The 13,242-nt window shown below is 37.5% G+C and overlaps 1 protein-coding gene across 3 annotated transcripts in view; it reads right to left on the bottom strand.

Moving 5' to 3' along the window:
* The window catches only part of arhgap39 (Rho GTPase activating protein 39), an 86,503-nt gene that overhangs the window by 40,928 nt on the left and 32,333 nt on the right, over window positions 1-13,242 (bottom strand). For all 3 annotated transcript variants that reach the window (XM_022239264.2, XM_022239263.2, XM_087131044.1), the window contains exon 3: window positions 6,848-6,986. In XM_022239264.2, coding sequence (XP_022094956.1) covers window positions 6,848-6,986 — 139 coding nt within the window. The remainder of the gene's footprint in view (window positions 1-6,847; window positions 6,987-13,242) is intronic.

The following is a 13,242-nucleotide window of genomic DNA, read 5'->3' on the forward strand; positions in this document are numbered from 1 at the left end:
AAAGCATATGGTATTTTGAATAAGCTATCCTATAACAAGGATCATTTCGGAAAACTCTCTGTTGACTTTGTAAGATAATAAACAAGTTCAGATAAAACAAAAGGACTACTATACTGTAAGTCATTCATAGATGTGCATCTCCAATGCATACAGACATGTGATGTTTACTGTTGATTTCCACTGATTTCTGCTTTGAATTTGTTAACAAGCCCCATCAATATGGGCCAAGAATCATACAAGAACAGAACTACAGCTTACAATTGTAGCCTTTCATTGAGAAAGAGGAAATTAAGTCCACATATTATATTTTCCAAGCATCTTGTTAAAAACCAAATTCTAGGGTGACTGCTAATCTACCCCAATCCAAAGCAGAGGCCTTTGCAACATGTTGTTCAAGGTCTGAATATTGATTTACCAGGCCTCACACATCCCCGACAGAGTTGGAGATAGGTGTAGCCGCAAGAAAAAACACTCTAACAGCTTCCATCAACACACTTACAGTTCCTGATTCTAGTTTCATGTTTTGCATTTAAAGCAATGCATCAGTCTGTCAAAGACTTTTCTACCAAGGACATTTACAGCCAAATGTACATGTCTTTTATAAATACATGTAATACAGTTTTCACTTACATGTATTTGTTTCTCTTTTAGTGGAACAAGCTTAGAGGACTTTCCAACTGTAATGTGGCTTTCCACATACATGTACTGGTCAAAGTTGTGGTTTCATATTTTTCACAATAAAGGAGCACACTACCTACAAGTAAACTGATGTACACGGACAAGCAGTCAAGTACATTCAACATGCCACTTGTCTATGTACAGTAATACAAGTGTGTGATTTTCAAGCATTTTATTTTATTTCATTCTAAGCACTCAAATCAGGGATCTCCTGATTCATTAAAATGTTTTTGATACGATAAAATCACCTTTAAGAATTTACCATTCTTTTCTCACTTCCAACTTGGAGTACATGAACATGCAGGTTAAAGTGTTAGCGTACATGTATTTCCACACAGATTTACTATACATGTACATGTATTCATGGTTCACACTTGTCTTTCTGCATGTAGGCCTACATGTACCTGGGTTGAAGTCAAACCTTAAATTCAAGTTCAGTCTGTCACATTCAATCAACATCTCCACACACAAGAAACCAAAGTACCTTCATAAGTTTGGGTGGCAGCCAACAAAATGTACATGTACACATGTAAGTACTGGTATTGCATGAAGATATTTTCCAAAATTTTAATTTTGGAGAAGGCACTCACACATACAAGAGGTGAATCATTTTGACGGCAATGACAGTCATTTTCCCTAAAAACCAAAGGTTGAGTGGCAAGTAAAGTACCATGCATGTACACACATGTACAATGTACGTTTACAAGTATACAGACTATAGTGTAAGTGCACCCCTGAAACAGCCCTCAAAACCACATCTCCCAAGCCTCACACAAACATGGTTAAAATGTCAAACAACACTTTCCCCAGGTGCATTTTTGAGCTTCAGGTCTGAGTACGAAAGAGGGATTTACCAAGCTACATGATGTGTTTCTCTCTTTTATTGATTTCTGTCATGCCAGGACATCTGTATCAACATCTTGAGGAACGATGGCTGAATGTGCCACCAGGCAAAGCCTCCTTCCAATCGAAGGGCTGCAAAATGCATCTGTAGGACTACATGTCCCAGTGAGTTCTGCCCTTTTTAAGAATGATAAGCCAAGATAACATTTGGAAATTCATTCAACATAGTGGGCCTGATTTTGCCCTGCCTCCAGTTGGAAATATCTTTTAACAAGATGCATTACAATGCAATTAGTGCTACGCATGCCTTGCCACGCAATGCATATACCATGTGGCACCTGCATTCTTCAGCCCACTGCGTGAATTCTAACTTTCTTATTACTTCAAAATGACATCATGGGAAAAATGTTAAAGCAGCTTTCAAGCTGGGGCGGTAGATAATTTCAACCATCAGACTGGGCACTAGCAAAAACATTATCAAATATATGTGGGATGCTACAGGAAATACTAAAGCAAGTAAAACCATCATAGCCAAAAGTGGCAATTTCTGATAGATGTTGCTGATTACTGCAATGAATAAAACATTTGAAATGCAGCTGCAGAATTCTATTTAAACAAGTCTCAAACAAATGTATATGTATGCACTTTGTTTTTTATCCAGTAATCTCATTTTGCAAAGCAATTATTTTCTGATTGCCTTTGTAACTGACTTAGTTTTCCAAAAAAAGTACTGTTTTCTTCCCAAACTATGAGGAAAACCAATGGCTAATTCTTTGTGCATTTCAATTATCAAGGGGAAGGTAAGTACCGGTACCAGCAGGCGGGCTATGCTGAACATGCCTCACTCCTGCAACATCCTTCGGATCAAGTTTGAAGGTTATTTGCAGAATTTAGGGTAAACAAAATGTTAAACATTTCAGTATCTTGAGCTTTCTCAAAACCTATGTGTACTTACCGAGAGCAGATATTGAAAACAGCACATAAACTCCATACTTTTTTCCTCACTAAATTCCAAAATAATTCTTGTCAACAAGATTCCAAGTAGCCGCCAGAAATGTTTAAAATCCTAGATGTGCATAAGTTGAGTCGTCCATGAAGCATACATGTATGTGTAGCTTACATCCCATCTCACAAATTTTACAATTGCTTTGTCTCAACAGAAAACTACACCATGCACGTGGTCTGGTTAAACCAATTCTGGAATGCTCTAGTGACCTGCTGGAACACAGCACAAATGTTTCACACCGGCGATAATTGGATATCTGCAGTTGGCTGATCAAGGGGTTAGTCCTCCTTGCGCTAGGCAGCCGGAGCAAACGAGTGATCTGGGCACGCTGACAGGTAATAGTAACACGAGCAGGAATCCCATTCATGAAAAACGACCGACCATGAGCGTGTGGAGGGGGGGTAAGAACGAGAGGAGTGCATGAATGGAATTGGATCGTTTAGTATTAATGAAGCTGGACCGTCCCTGGGTAATCATGGCTGGGGTTGTTCCACAGTGGCGAGGCAGCAGGCTGTTCTGTCTAGCCACGTGTTTTGGGGAGAGGCTGAAGGATAAACCACGTGGTCCAGGGATGTGTGTTTGTATACTGAGAAATTTACACACACAGAGAAGAATTTAACCATGTGACGGTATGCTGTTCAGCAACCACGAATGCCACACAACCCAATCCCATATTGCACTGTTAAGGAGAAAACTGATTGAGCTTATTTTGAGGAATCGATGTAAATAAAATTTAATTTTACACGCTGAACCTTTTGTTCAGGAGAATGTGGACGTACTTAATTTTATCAAGAAGAAATTAATAATGAGTCACAACAGATTTACTGAAGCTCTTTCTAATGTACATAAACAGTAAACTATAAAAAAAATTAACTGAAAATGTCATTGATGTTTCACTGCCAAAAAAACACAAACTAGTCTTCATAAGAGGCTAAATTTTTTCAATCAAATCAAAGAACAAATTGAAATGATCATGATCATCAGAAACATGATCAGAAACACGAATAAGTAATAATATTCTGGGGTAAGAATTTAAGACACCAATTTTGTGCATTTTCTCAAGCAGAATTTAGGACACCAATTTTGTGCATTTTGTCAAGCAGAATTTGGAAAACAAATTTTGTGCATCTGGTCTGGCAATTTTTCAAGACCAAGTCTAATAACACTGATGCATATGTACTAGTTATAAGCAACTCAGAGAATAATTACCAACTGACCCTGAATACATGTACATTAACCATGTTAATTAGCTACATGAACCAGTAAGGGCTATGTTTGAATAACTTAGCTGGAGCTGGAAATGATATGTTGCCTTAAGGAAGCTGCTTAAAAGAGACTACGGCCTTTATCATAGACTGGTGAGTTAATGTGAACCGTAGCCATGTAATTTAGACACAGTAAACATCTTGAGAATTCCTACATGTACATGTAGGTGTCTAACTTGAATAACACCGTTGACTTGTCAACTAGACAGTCCCTGCTGTAATCTACATGTATGTCATGCATGTGTGTACACAAGCAGAAAGGCTTTAACTCAATGTCAAGTGTGTTTTATTGCACATGTGCAATGAAGGAATGTAGGCTATATTTTTACATCTACCGTACCAGGGTGTGATATGTTTTGCCAAAATGCACAATGAACTGAATTATTTAGGGTCACATTTAATGACATGCCGGTACATGTGTAATTGTATTGTAATTATTTCAAAATACAGGTATACATCAGTACATGTACATGATCGTACATGATATACAATAAAGCTACATGTACATATGTAGATGAGTCAAACATGCATTTTCCAAGAAAAGAAAACGACACAATTTTTATGAAACATTACATCTTTTCTGTGATGAATAAAAGTGCATTTATACATACATGTACCGGTATATACAACATGTACATTCCCTTTTGAATGTTGTTTCAATTTGCTTTTAACTGATAATATCTGAGCAGTCCCTGCTTCTTGTTAGAACAAAGGCTACTGGTACAGCGAATTGGTCAGAGTTGACACAAAAAGACAATGAGGAATGTGTTCATTCTTTACATGAATACAAAAACCGCAATTTAAGAACAGTAATAAAGGCAAAACAATGTTTCAATCTCTCCACTAAGACTATTAGGTACATATACATGTATATTAACCAGTACAAAGACAAGAATCCTGCCAGTTGCAAATTATCATTTATGCTGATATTTCTCATTTCACACATTTAGCATTATAAGGGAATAAGAAATGAGGCGAAGCCATCTAGCTCCAATGATCCCCCGGTACCCTGACCACAGCCTCTAGGCATTCAAAATCACAACATGTCAGCAGAGAGGGACCGGCTAATCCAGTGCATCCAAACCTCTGCCCCCTCAAGGCAACAAAGGATGGGTTTTCGGTGAATTTTCTCCTTTAGTTGAAGCCTACATGTAGGTGATATTGGATTCACTCATGTGGAATAAGACTCACTCTACAAATTACTGGGATTGGGGGCAATGCAGGGATTCTAATATCAACATGGTGAGGTAATGGTGCGTCATTAAAATATTGCTCCCAAATTGTATTTTGATGAGGTGGGTGGGTGGGGCTTGGCAGAGTTGGAGGATGTACATGTACACAGTCCACAGCCATCTGATCATTTAATACTGATGGGAAGAGATCCTTTGTTGGAGAAGGAATTTATGTAAATTTGGTAAATATTTATGACAACTTACATGTACATTCACTGTTTAAACATTTAAATGTTAACTGCTTGCTGCCGCAGAGCCCCGGTTTGGAGACGTTGGCTTTATACGCACAGCCAGGGTGCCGAAAATCAGAAAATGAGAACTGGGTCTCGTAACAAAAGACCGTACTCGGAACAAAAAAACAAGCTGCTGGGAATTGCCAACATTTTTCAGTTGTCAATGGTGGAGGAAATCTGTCATTGTTTTGAATGATTATACCACTATTTGTGGCATTCAGGGCAAGCAAATTACCCGCAGGGCCAAAAGCGCTCCGGGGATGAGCAATACAGTACTGCTGCACGCTAATCTGGTCCACATTTGAAAAGACGCCAACAGCGCACTGGGCCGGTTTGGGGAACAAAAAGAAAATTACGCAAGACTGCACAATCTGAGCTCTCTTTACAAGGCAACGGGCGATAGGCCTAGCTGAAATAGATTAGAGTAGTCACCAGACAGTCATTCATGTTGGTGTAAACATCCTGTGAATGAAGTACATGTAATGCATTTCTGAAGAATTTTGAAAATGGCAAATCTTGAAAACCGGCCCCCTGGGTATACATGTACACGTACATCATGCAACTTCAAATTAATTGTACATACATTGTCATTAACCAACAATGCAAACGTTGGTGTATTATGGCAATATATCAAGTAGGACGAATTGTAAACAATGAACATGTTAGATACATTGTAGGATTATCAGTTATACAGTAGATTCCTGTTATGTACTGGTCATGAGGCACTAAAATGCCTCTGATGCAGCCCAATTTTAATAGAATTACACTTTACAGACATTTATAAGTAAGAAAACAAAAATGCATGCTAAATTACAAAATGCCCAATACGGGTTCGATTTAACCGTTTGCAAAATTTAGTGAACAGATTTTACACTTTTTTCGTCCTTTGTTGTTTATTTGGTCTTTCAAAGATGATTTGAAAAATATTTTAGCAGCTACCCAAATGAGTCATGGTCACTGTTCAGAACAGAGAAGCACTGTGACATACGGTACGTACAGTACACGTAGCTTGAAATTGGTAAGTAGAGGGCGCTGGTGCAAAACCTCTTACATCAAGTACATGTACTCATGTATGTGCGTGCATGCATGCATCTCATATTACATGAAGGCAATCATCCTTTCACCTTGTGAACAAATGAGGGCGCTGTTAAGATTCTCTCTCACAGCAGTGAGTGCTCAGCAGTTCCCCTCACACTTCAAGGGAACAAATGACTTCAATAGCCTACATGTACATGTACACGTATCTGCAATAGAGTAATATCTCACCTATTCACCCCAATGCCACTTTTCTCCTGATAACTGAACAATTACAGAATAAAAACACTTGTAAAAAAATGTTCATCACTTGCCAACTGATTGGCCTGCCTGTGGTATAGCCAAAGAGGCTGAATAATGTGTACGCTGTCCTTTTCAACAATCCAACCAGACCCATGAAAAAAGCCTGTCGCATTAATTTCCACTAAAGCAACCAGCTTTTTACTTGTAGCTTAGCCAAGGGTATGATGTCCAAGTTGAGATGGCTATGCCACAAGAATCACTTGGCAAACCACAAAACCTGTTCGATCCATTTCAACTAACCAATCAGCTTACCTGTAGCTTAGCCAGGGGTATGATATCACAGTTGAGTGGTCTGTGCCATACTGTTTTCTCCAGCATCTCGTTATAGTAATAGAATCGCTTGGTCTTGGGATCAAAAAGCTCCCACCATTGGTTGTTGTCTCTCTTCTTTCTGTTGTAACAAGAGGAAAAAAAGAAAACAATGTGAAATAAAAACAGCCTAGGAATGTTGTTTCAAAAGAGAATACAGAGATTATCTGAAACATCATACTTAACATGTAAGGAAATCAAATTACAATGTATGAAATTATGCTAAATTTGACAGAAAACATACCAAGGTTACATGAGGACAAAATCAAACAGTTTACATCATGAAATAGAGTACAAATATCAGAGTAAAAACATGAAAAGAATTTTACTTCTCCGATTTTTAATTATTGCATTTCACTCTTTGTTAAACTACATCTGCACTGGGTCTATCCTAAAATGGCTCACAAATGGTTATAATTTCACACCCTGGGAGTCATGTGTAAGTGTACATGTACCAAACTAACAAAAGTTGGTACAGTTTAGTCACATTGTTGAAAGTACATGTAATTTTAAAATTTCAGATTTCTTTATCTGACATGCTGTGAATCTGCTGTGAAAGGAATTTTAAGCTACCGTACACAGATCTGTTAATGAGCATGTAAATTATATTCAAAAGGAAAAATCCTCCAAACTATAACTTGTGCGTGAATCTCTGAAATTCATTGCAATATAAGGTACCAGTACCGGTAAGTCCTTTTCTTCAGAGAGAAACACACAGAGCAGCGAATATATACTGTGTACATGTACATGTAGCTCCTTCACTTCAGCTGTTCACATTCAATGAAATAGCCCCCTCTATTGTTTATAAGCAGCAAGTCAATGTGTACGCTGTACATCTTTATGTGTAGAAAGATATGTACATGTACATGTATGTACTGTACCTGTACATGTACATGAACCAAAATTGCCGAGTGCTCAAGAGATGTGCTGTGTTTTTGTAGATGAAGGCGGGAGAAATGAAAAAAATCCTCAAAAAATGGATCCAGTTGAGCAAAAAGTGAAAAATAAACCTACGAGTAGCTTTTTTTGGACTTAATTGTTTCCTACACACTGGCACATGTGCGTACATTGTACCCTCCTGAATCTCAGTAATTACAAATAATATAATATGCAGTAATAATGCCATTGTGCAGAAAAAATGACAGCTGCTTTTCACACATTAAAATATTTCACAGGTCAATAATAAAGAGCATATTAAATGATTAATGTAATTTAATTCAATACTTGAAGATGCACTTCAATGTATCATGTTAAAACCTTATTTTCTAATAATTGCTGTTTGCTATTCTTAAGTAATTGTCTTTTGGCCCTAATGCCAATGCAAATTTCCATGTTCGTGAGCAAAGCCGTGATGTCATTTTGGGCAGAAACCTGAATGCTACAGCACAGCGAGTTCCTGGAATGTTGGATATTTCCTGATCATACTTTTTCTTTCTTTGATGATTCCCTTTTGTAGAAGAATGTACATGATTTCCGATTTTTGAGGTTCAAAGTTTGAAAAGAAAATCCCTACACTAATCAAAATCTTCCTGGAATGACATTTCATATATGTGTACCCCTGAGAGAGCCAGGTTACTTTGGCCCATCTCACAGCTGGGGAGACAGGGCAGATTCTATCCCCTCCCCCCCCCAAGAACTCAGCTGTGCCAGGCTTGCTTTTTGAAGACTTAGCATGCATGTAAAGACACTCCTTCTCATTACAATTACGGAGTTTGAACTCAGTCAGACAGTGATGTTGTTATAGTCAGTTGAAGTTCAAGGCAGCACACATGCCAGCCACCTTGCATTGAGCACCTCAGTGGAAAAAGTATAGATTTTGGGGCTGACCTGTCTCAGAAAAATGGTTGCTACGTAAGAACAGTGAGGTCGAGTTTGACAAAGTTGATGTCAAAATGAATGCAAAACTCTAAACACTCCTCAAGACTCAGCTCCTGAAAAAAGAAAATGCACTGCGGCAATATCGGAGACAATGTCGGGGGGGGCGGATTCTAATCTCCTCCCCCCTCCCCCACAACTCTTTTGAGGTTAAAGAAGTACACTTTAAAAACAAGAAAGTGATATTGCAGAGGAAAAGAAAGTTGCATAAAATTTGCTTCTAAGAATAATTCATGGCATGGCATCTTTAAACCCTGTGCTACATATACATGACATGTAACAGTGGCTATATAGACACTTCTTTAATTCTGACACCACGGTGCTATTTGAGAGGGAAGGAATTTCTGAATGGTCAATGTCTGTTCCAAGATCCCACAGAATACCGGTATTTCAAACTCCTGGTGAATTTCATGCTAGTGTTTATACTGAATTTCACATATTGTACCTGCAACATTGTTTGACTACATGTACATTGTACATGTACAGGTATCTTATTCACAGTCTATTTCAGCATATTTGGCAAGAATATTTCTGCCTTTTACCAAACCTATTCAATGACATTCAGTAAATCAATCCATCAAGTAAGCAAAACCAACAATCAAACAGGTTTAAATAAACATCTTGACACAAGGAAAGTAAATTATTTCAAGCAAACTCACAGAGCCATGAGGGTGGCTTACTTTCATACAAATGGGATCACACAGGGGTCAAACGTTCTGACAAATTCCAAGTCTATTACTGACAAGCCTGCAAGAAAGAATAGCAAATTCACAACATTCTGGGAAAATTGCAGAGGGCAATCGTTTCCAATCTGACAAGTTTCTATGGCAAAGATTGATAAGCTTAGTAGGCCTATTCATGCTCATAAATGCAGACATTTCCACAATGTACATTTCCTAATTTCCTAACTGCTTTCAAACTAGAAATGACTGAACATTATGTGTGATGGGAATACTCAATACTTTCATTTCTTTTCAACATGTTTAATCCCCAAGGGCTACATGTGCATGAACCCCTTAAGAGTACAGAAAAATAAGATCTAGGATTGTTATGGTTAATGGTGCAAGGTTGTCTACATCAATAATGCCCAGTAAGTTAAATACATGTACATGTATGTTGAGGCTATAATATACATGTACACATGTAGCTTTCTCATAATTGAACAGAAATGTCTGCTGTACAGTACATGTACAACACTTCTCCAGCACCAGTGTTACTTGAATGTAAGTCTTTATAAAATGTAACAGTTATCACAGAATTTATTTGAAATGTTTTGCACCTTCAAGGCTTTTCTACAAGGAAGCTTCCACCATTTTCCCAAAGCACACACTCCATGACAGTACGTGTAAGTCAGTGGTCCCTTCTTTGCATTAAAAATGGAGAAATCAAGCATAATACACATGTACAGTGAATGTTGTACGTAAACTACCCAGGTGTGGGAATAGCTGTACTTTTGTGTACCTAAAAAATACTCTTTTTTGTGGAACTTGCAACCAAAATGCTCTTCTAATCTTGCTTTTGTTGCTTTTCTTAACTGTCCCTCCTGACTTTTCTACAAATAACCCTGATTCCAAATTGTCTATAAAATTGTTTTTCTGGCCAGAAAACCTTGTGTGGGCTTCGTGTAGTCCTAACAAGATTCACAGCAGCACTTCAACAACACTCCACCTTGTTTGTTAAAAACACTCTCACTCCAACGTCTGGACAAACCATAAATCATTCCAGAAAACATTCCCTTTGAGAATGATGCCCATGACATGTACATGGACATAGTATGGTGCCACATCACAGCTCTCAGGTGCTGCACTATTACAGATTGATCTATCATCAGACTGTCCAACTGTTGAAGAAATACAAGGATTTTTACTGCTCCCAGAAGTGACCATTTACTATGGACAGGGGAGTAATTATGGCATACATGTTGCGGAGACTACCACTGTACATGTACATGCCAGACACTAAATCCATATTTTCAGCAGCATGACATGTACATGTACATGTATTTCAGTGCTACATTTCTCCAGGAGTTTTCCAAAAAAAAAAGATCATGCAATTAACAATAACCAAAATTTGGTACCAATATGGTCACTTTTGATGGAATACTGCACCAAGAAGACACATGATGTAATGCGGTCTACCCTCCCATGCGGTTGACTGTTTTGTGGTACACATTTGGAATTCAGAATTTGCTATGCACTGCACTGTACACTGTACATGTATTATCTCTGAAGTCTGTTGGTCACTGAGGAAACCATTTGCCAAAGCAGTTCATTCTTCTCAAGGTAATGTACATGATCCATACTGACCACCAGAGCTGGTCACTTTACATGTATGTGGCATGTTCTTCATAAAGTGGACCAAAATGCAACCTCGGCTGTCATTTTTCAAAACTTCTAAAAGAGTGACTTTGATCATGTTAAATACAAATTAGCACCTTCAGATTTATAAAAATGATAATTAGGCATAATATGTACTTATGGTGGACATTTGGTTGGCTACCAGTGCAAATCAAATGGAGTTGAATTCATTTAAAGTTTTACGTCAAAATGTTTGCACCAGAGGACTTGATTTCAAAACTTCTCTCAACAAGGAGAATCAGTATATTTTTCGACTGATGTATTTTAAAGTACCTAAGAATTTTTAAAAAAATTATAAATAATAAAAGAACACAAAATTGACGGAAAATGATGAGAAAAGTTTGGCTCTCTTCATTTTCTTACCATTTATAATCATTCTCACTATACCAACATACATGTATTTGTCAGGTCTTGTATATTTCAACCACCAAAAATTATCTTTAAGTTTGGCTGCATCAAAAGTTTATAATGAGTACAATATGTTTGTTGCCAATGTTTTATTTGACAGAATTTTGATCACGTTCGATAATTTTGACAGAAACTGCATAATGTTCGAGAATGCCGAAAATGCTGTCACATGTAGTGCTTGAAAATTCCATGCTCGATTTTCATTTTGCCGGTTATAACTCCGCTGAAAATAAAATTAACAACTCTGAGCATTAGATTTTCACAATGAATCGCACTTTGCGTCTCAAACGTTATTTTTTTGCGAACGTTATTCAGAATGACGGATTTTCTTTTGAGAAAAACTGTTCCAAAGAGAACAATCGCGGAGCGTTGCCATTTCGTGGAGGGGCTCCTGAATATCGAATAAAAAAGTGGACGCACTATTTGGGTTGATGTCAAAGGTCAAACAGGCCACAATGCAGCGAAACGTTTCTTTAACGTCACCGCGATCGGTATTTTGGACTGCGGTTTTCAGGAACATACTTGAAGAAAATGTGATCGGTCCAGTCGTAAAAGGATGATGGTTTGGCGGTGCTTTTTTGCACTCTTTTTTAAAGCTTGTGTTGTACATCGATATATGGATTTTACTCGCTTTTTGGCAGACAATTTTTGACACTAATGACAGAATCCAATGACATTCGCGACTGCCGACTTCGGGACCCAATTAATTGTGAGAGGTACCTTTTAATTTGTGATTATGGTTTTAATATGTGTAAATATTATCACCTTTCACCACATATAAATCTGTGTAAAATAACCTCAGGGATTATCACTCCTCAGTCAATTCTGTTTGCTCGGATTTTAACAGGGAGTTCATGTCCCTCAAAATTGCTAACGTTAGAGACTTTAATTAATTAACTCCAATTAAGTTAAAAGGTTGACACGATCATCATTGTTCCAGATATCAGCCATGACTTCCCTCATTACATCAAACATTGGAAATTAATTCACTGCTGTTCACTTCAGGAAAAATGAACCCCAAAGTTGAACATTATCTAATTGTCCATATTTTAAGGAACCTGCCATTTGCTTGTTGTCAAGTATTAATCTCATATAAAAATCACAAACAATTCACAAGAAACTGACTTAAATAAAAAATATTTTGCATATACCGGGTATGTGTACACTGTGATAAATGTGTTTATGCCCGTATTCCTCATAAGGGTAATTCCACAAATTGGGGGTCCATTTGTTTCTTGTCCCTGTTACATCTGACATTTGATTTTGTAAGTTCAGAACACATTTTTCTAATTTCCAGAGATGAATTAATGCCAATTACCTGTCAAACAAATAGAAATAGTTTCAAAACGATTCCGGTGATATTGCCATGTTAAATAACAAAGGTCAGATGTAACAGGGACACGAAAATGTCACACTTTTGGACCCCTAATTTCTACAATTACCTATACAAACATCCTTACAAGTAGCTGTTTCGCCAAGATAACATAATGTTTGTGTTCCTACTGGGATGTGTAATGTCACAACTTGAATTAGACTTACATGTACCGTACATAGGATTTTCAATGATGCACAGCCAAATCACCATTTCTCTCAAAGATTTAAACACTGACTAGCAGCTTATGAAAAGGTTGAATTATCTCGCTGCTCATATTTAAATTTATTCTTCCTTCAAATAATGTTCATAAAATTCAAGAATAT

The sequence above is a fragment of the Acanthaster planci genome, linkage group LG21 (genome assembly GCF_054643075.1).
Source record: "Acanthaster planci isolate LZ-2023a linkage group LG21, COTS_SCS, whole genome shotgun sequence".
Taxonomy (NCBI): Eukaryota; Metazoa; Echinodermata; class Asteroidea; order Valvatida; family Acanthasteridae; genus Acanthaster; species Acanthaster planci.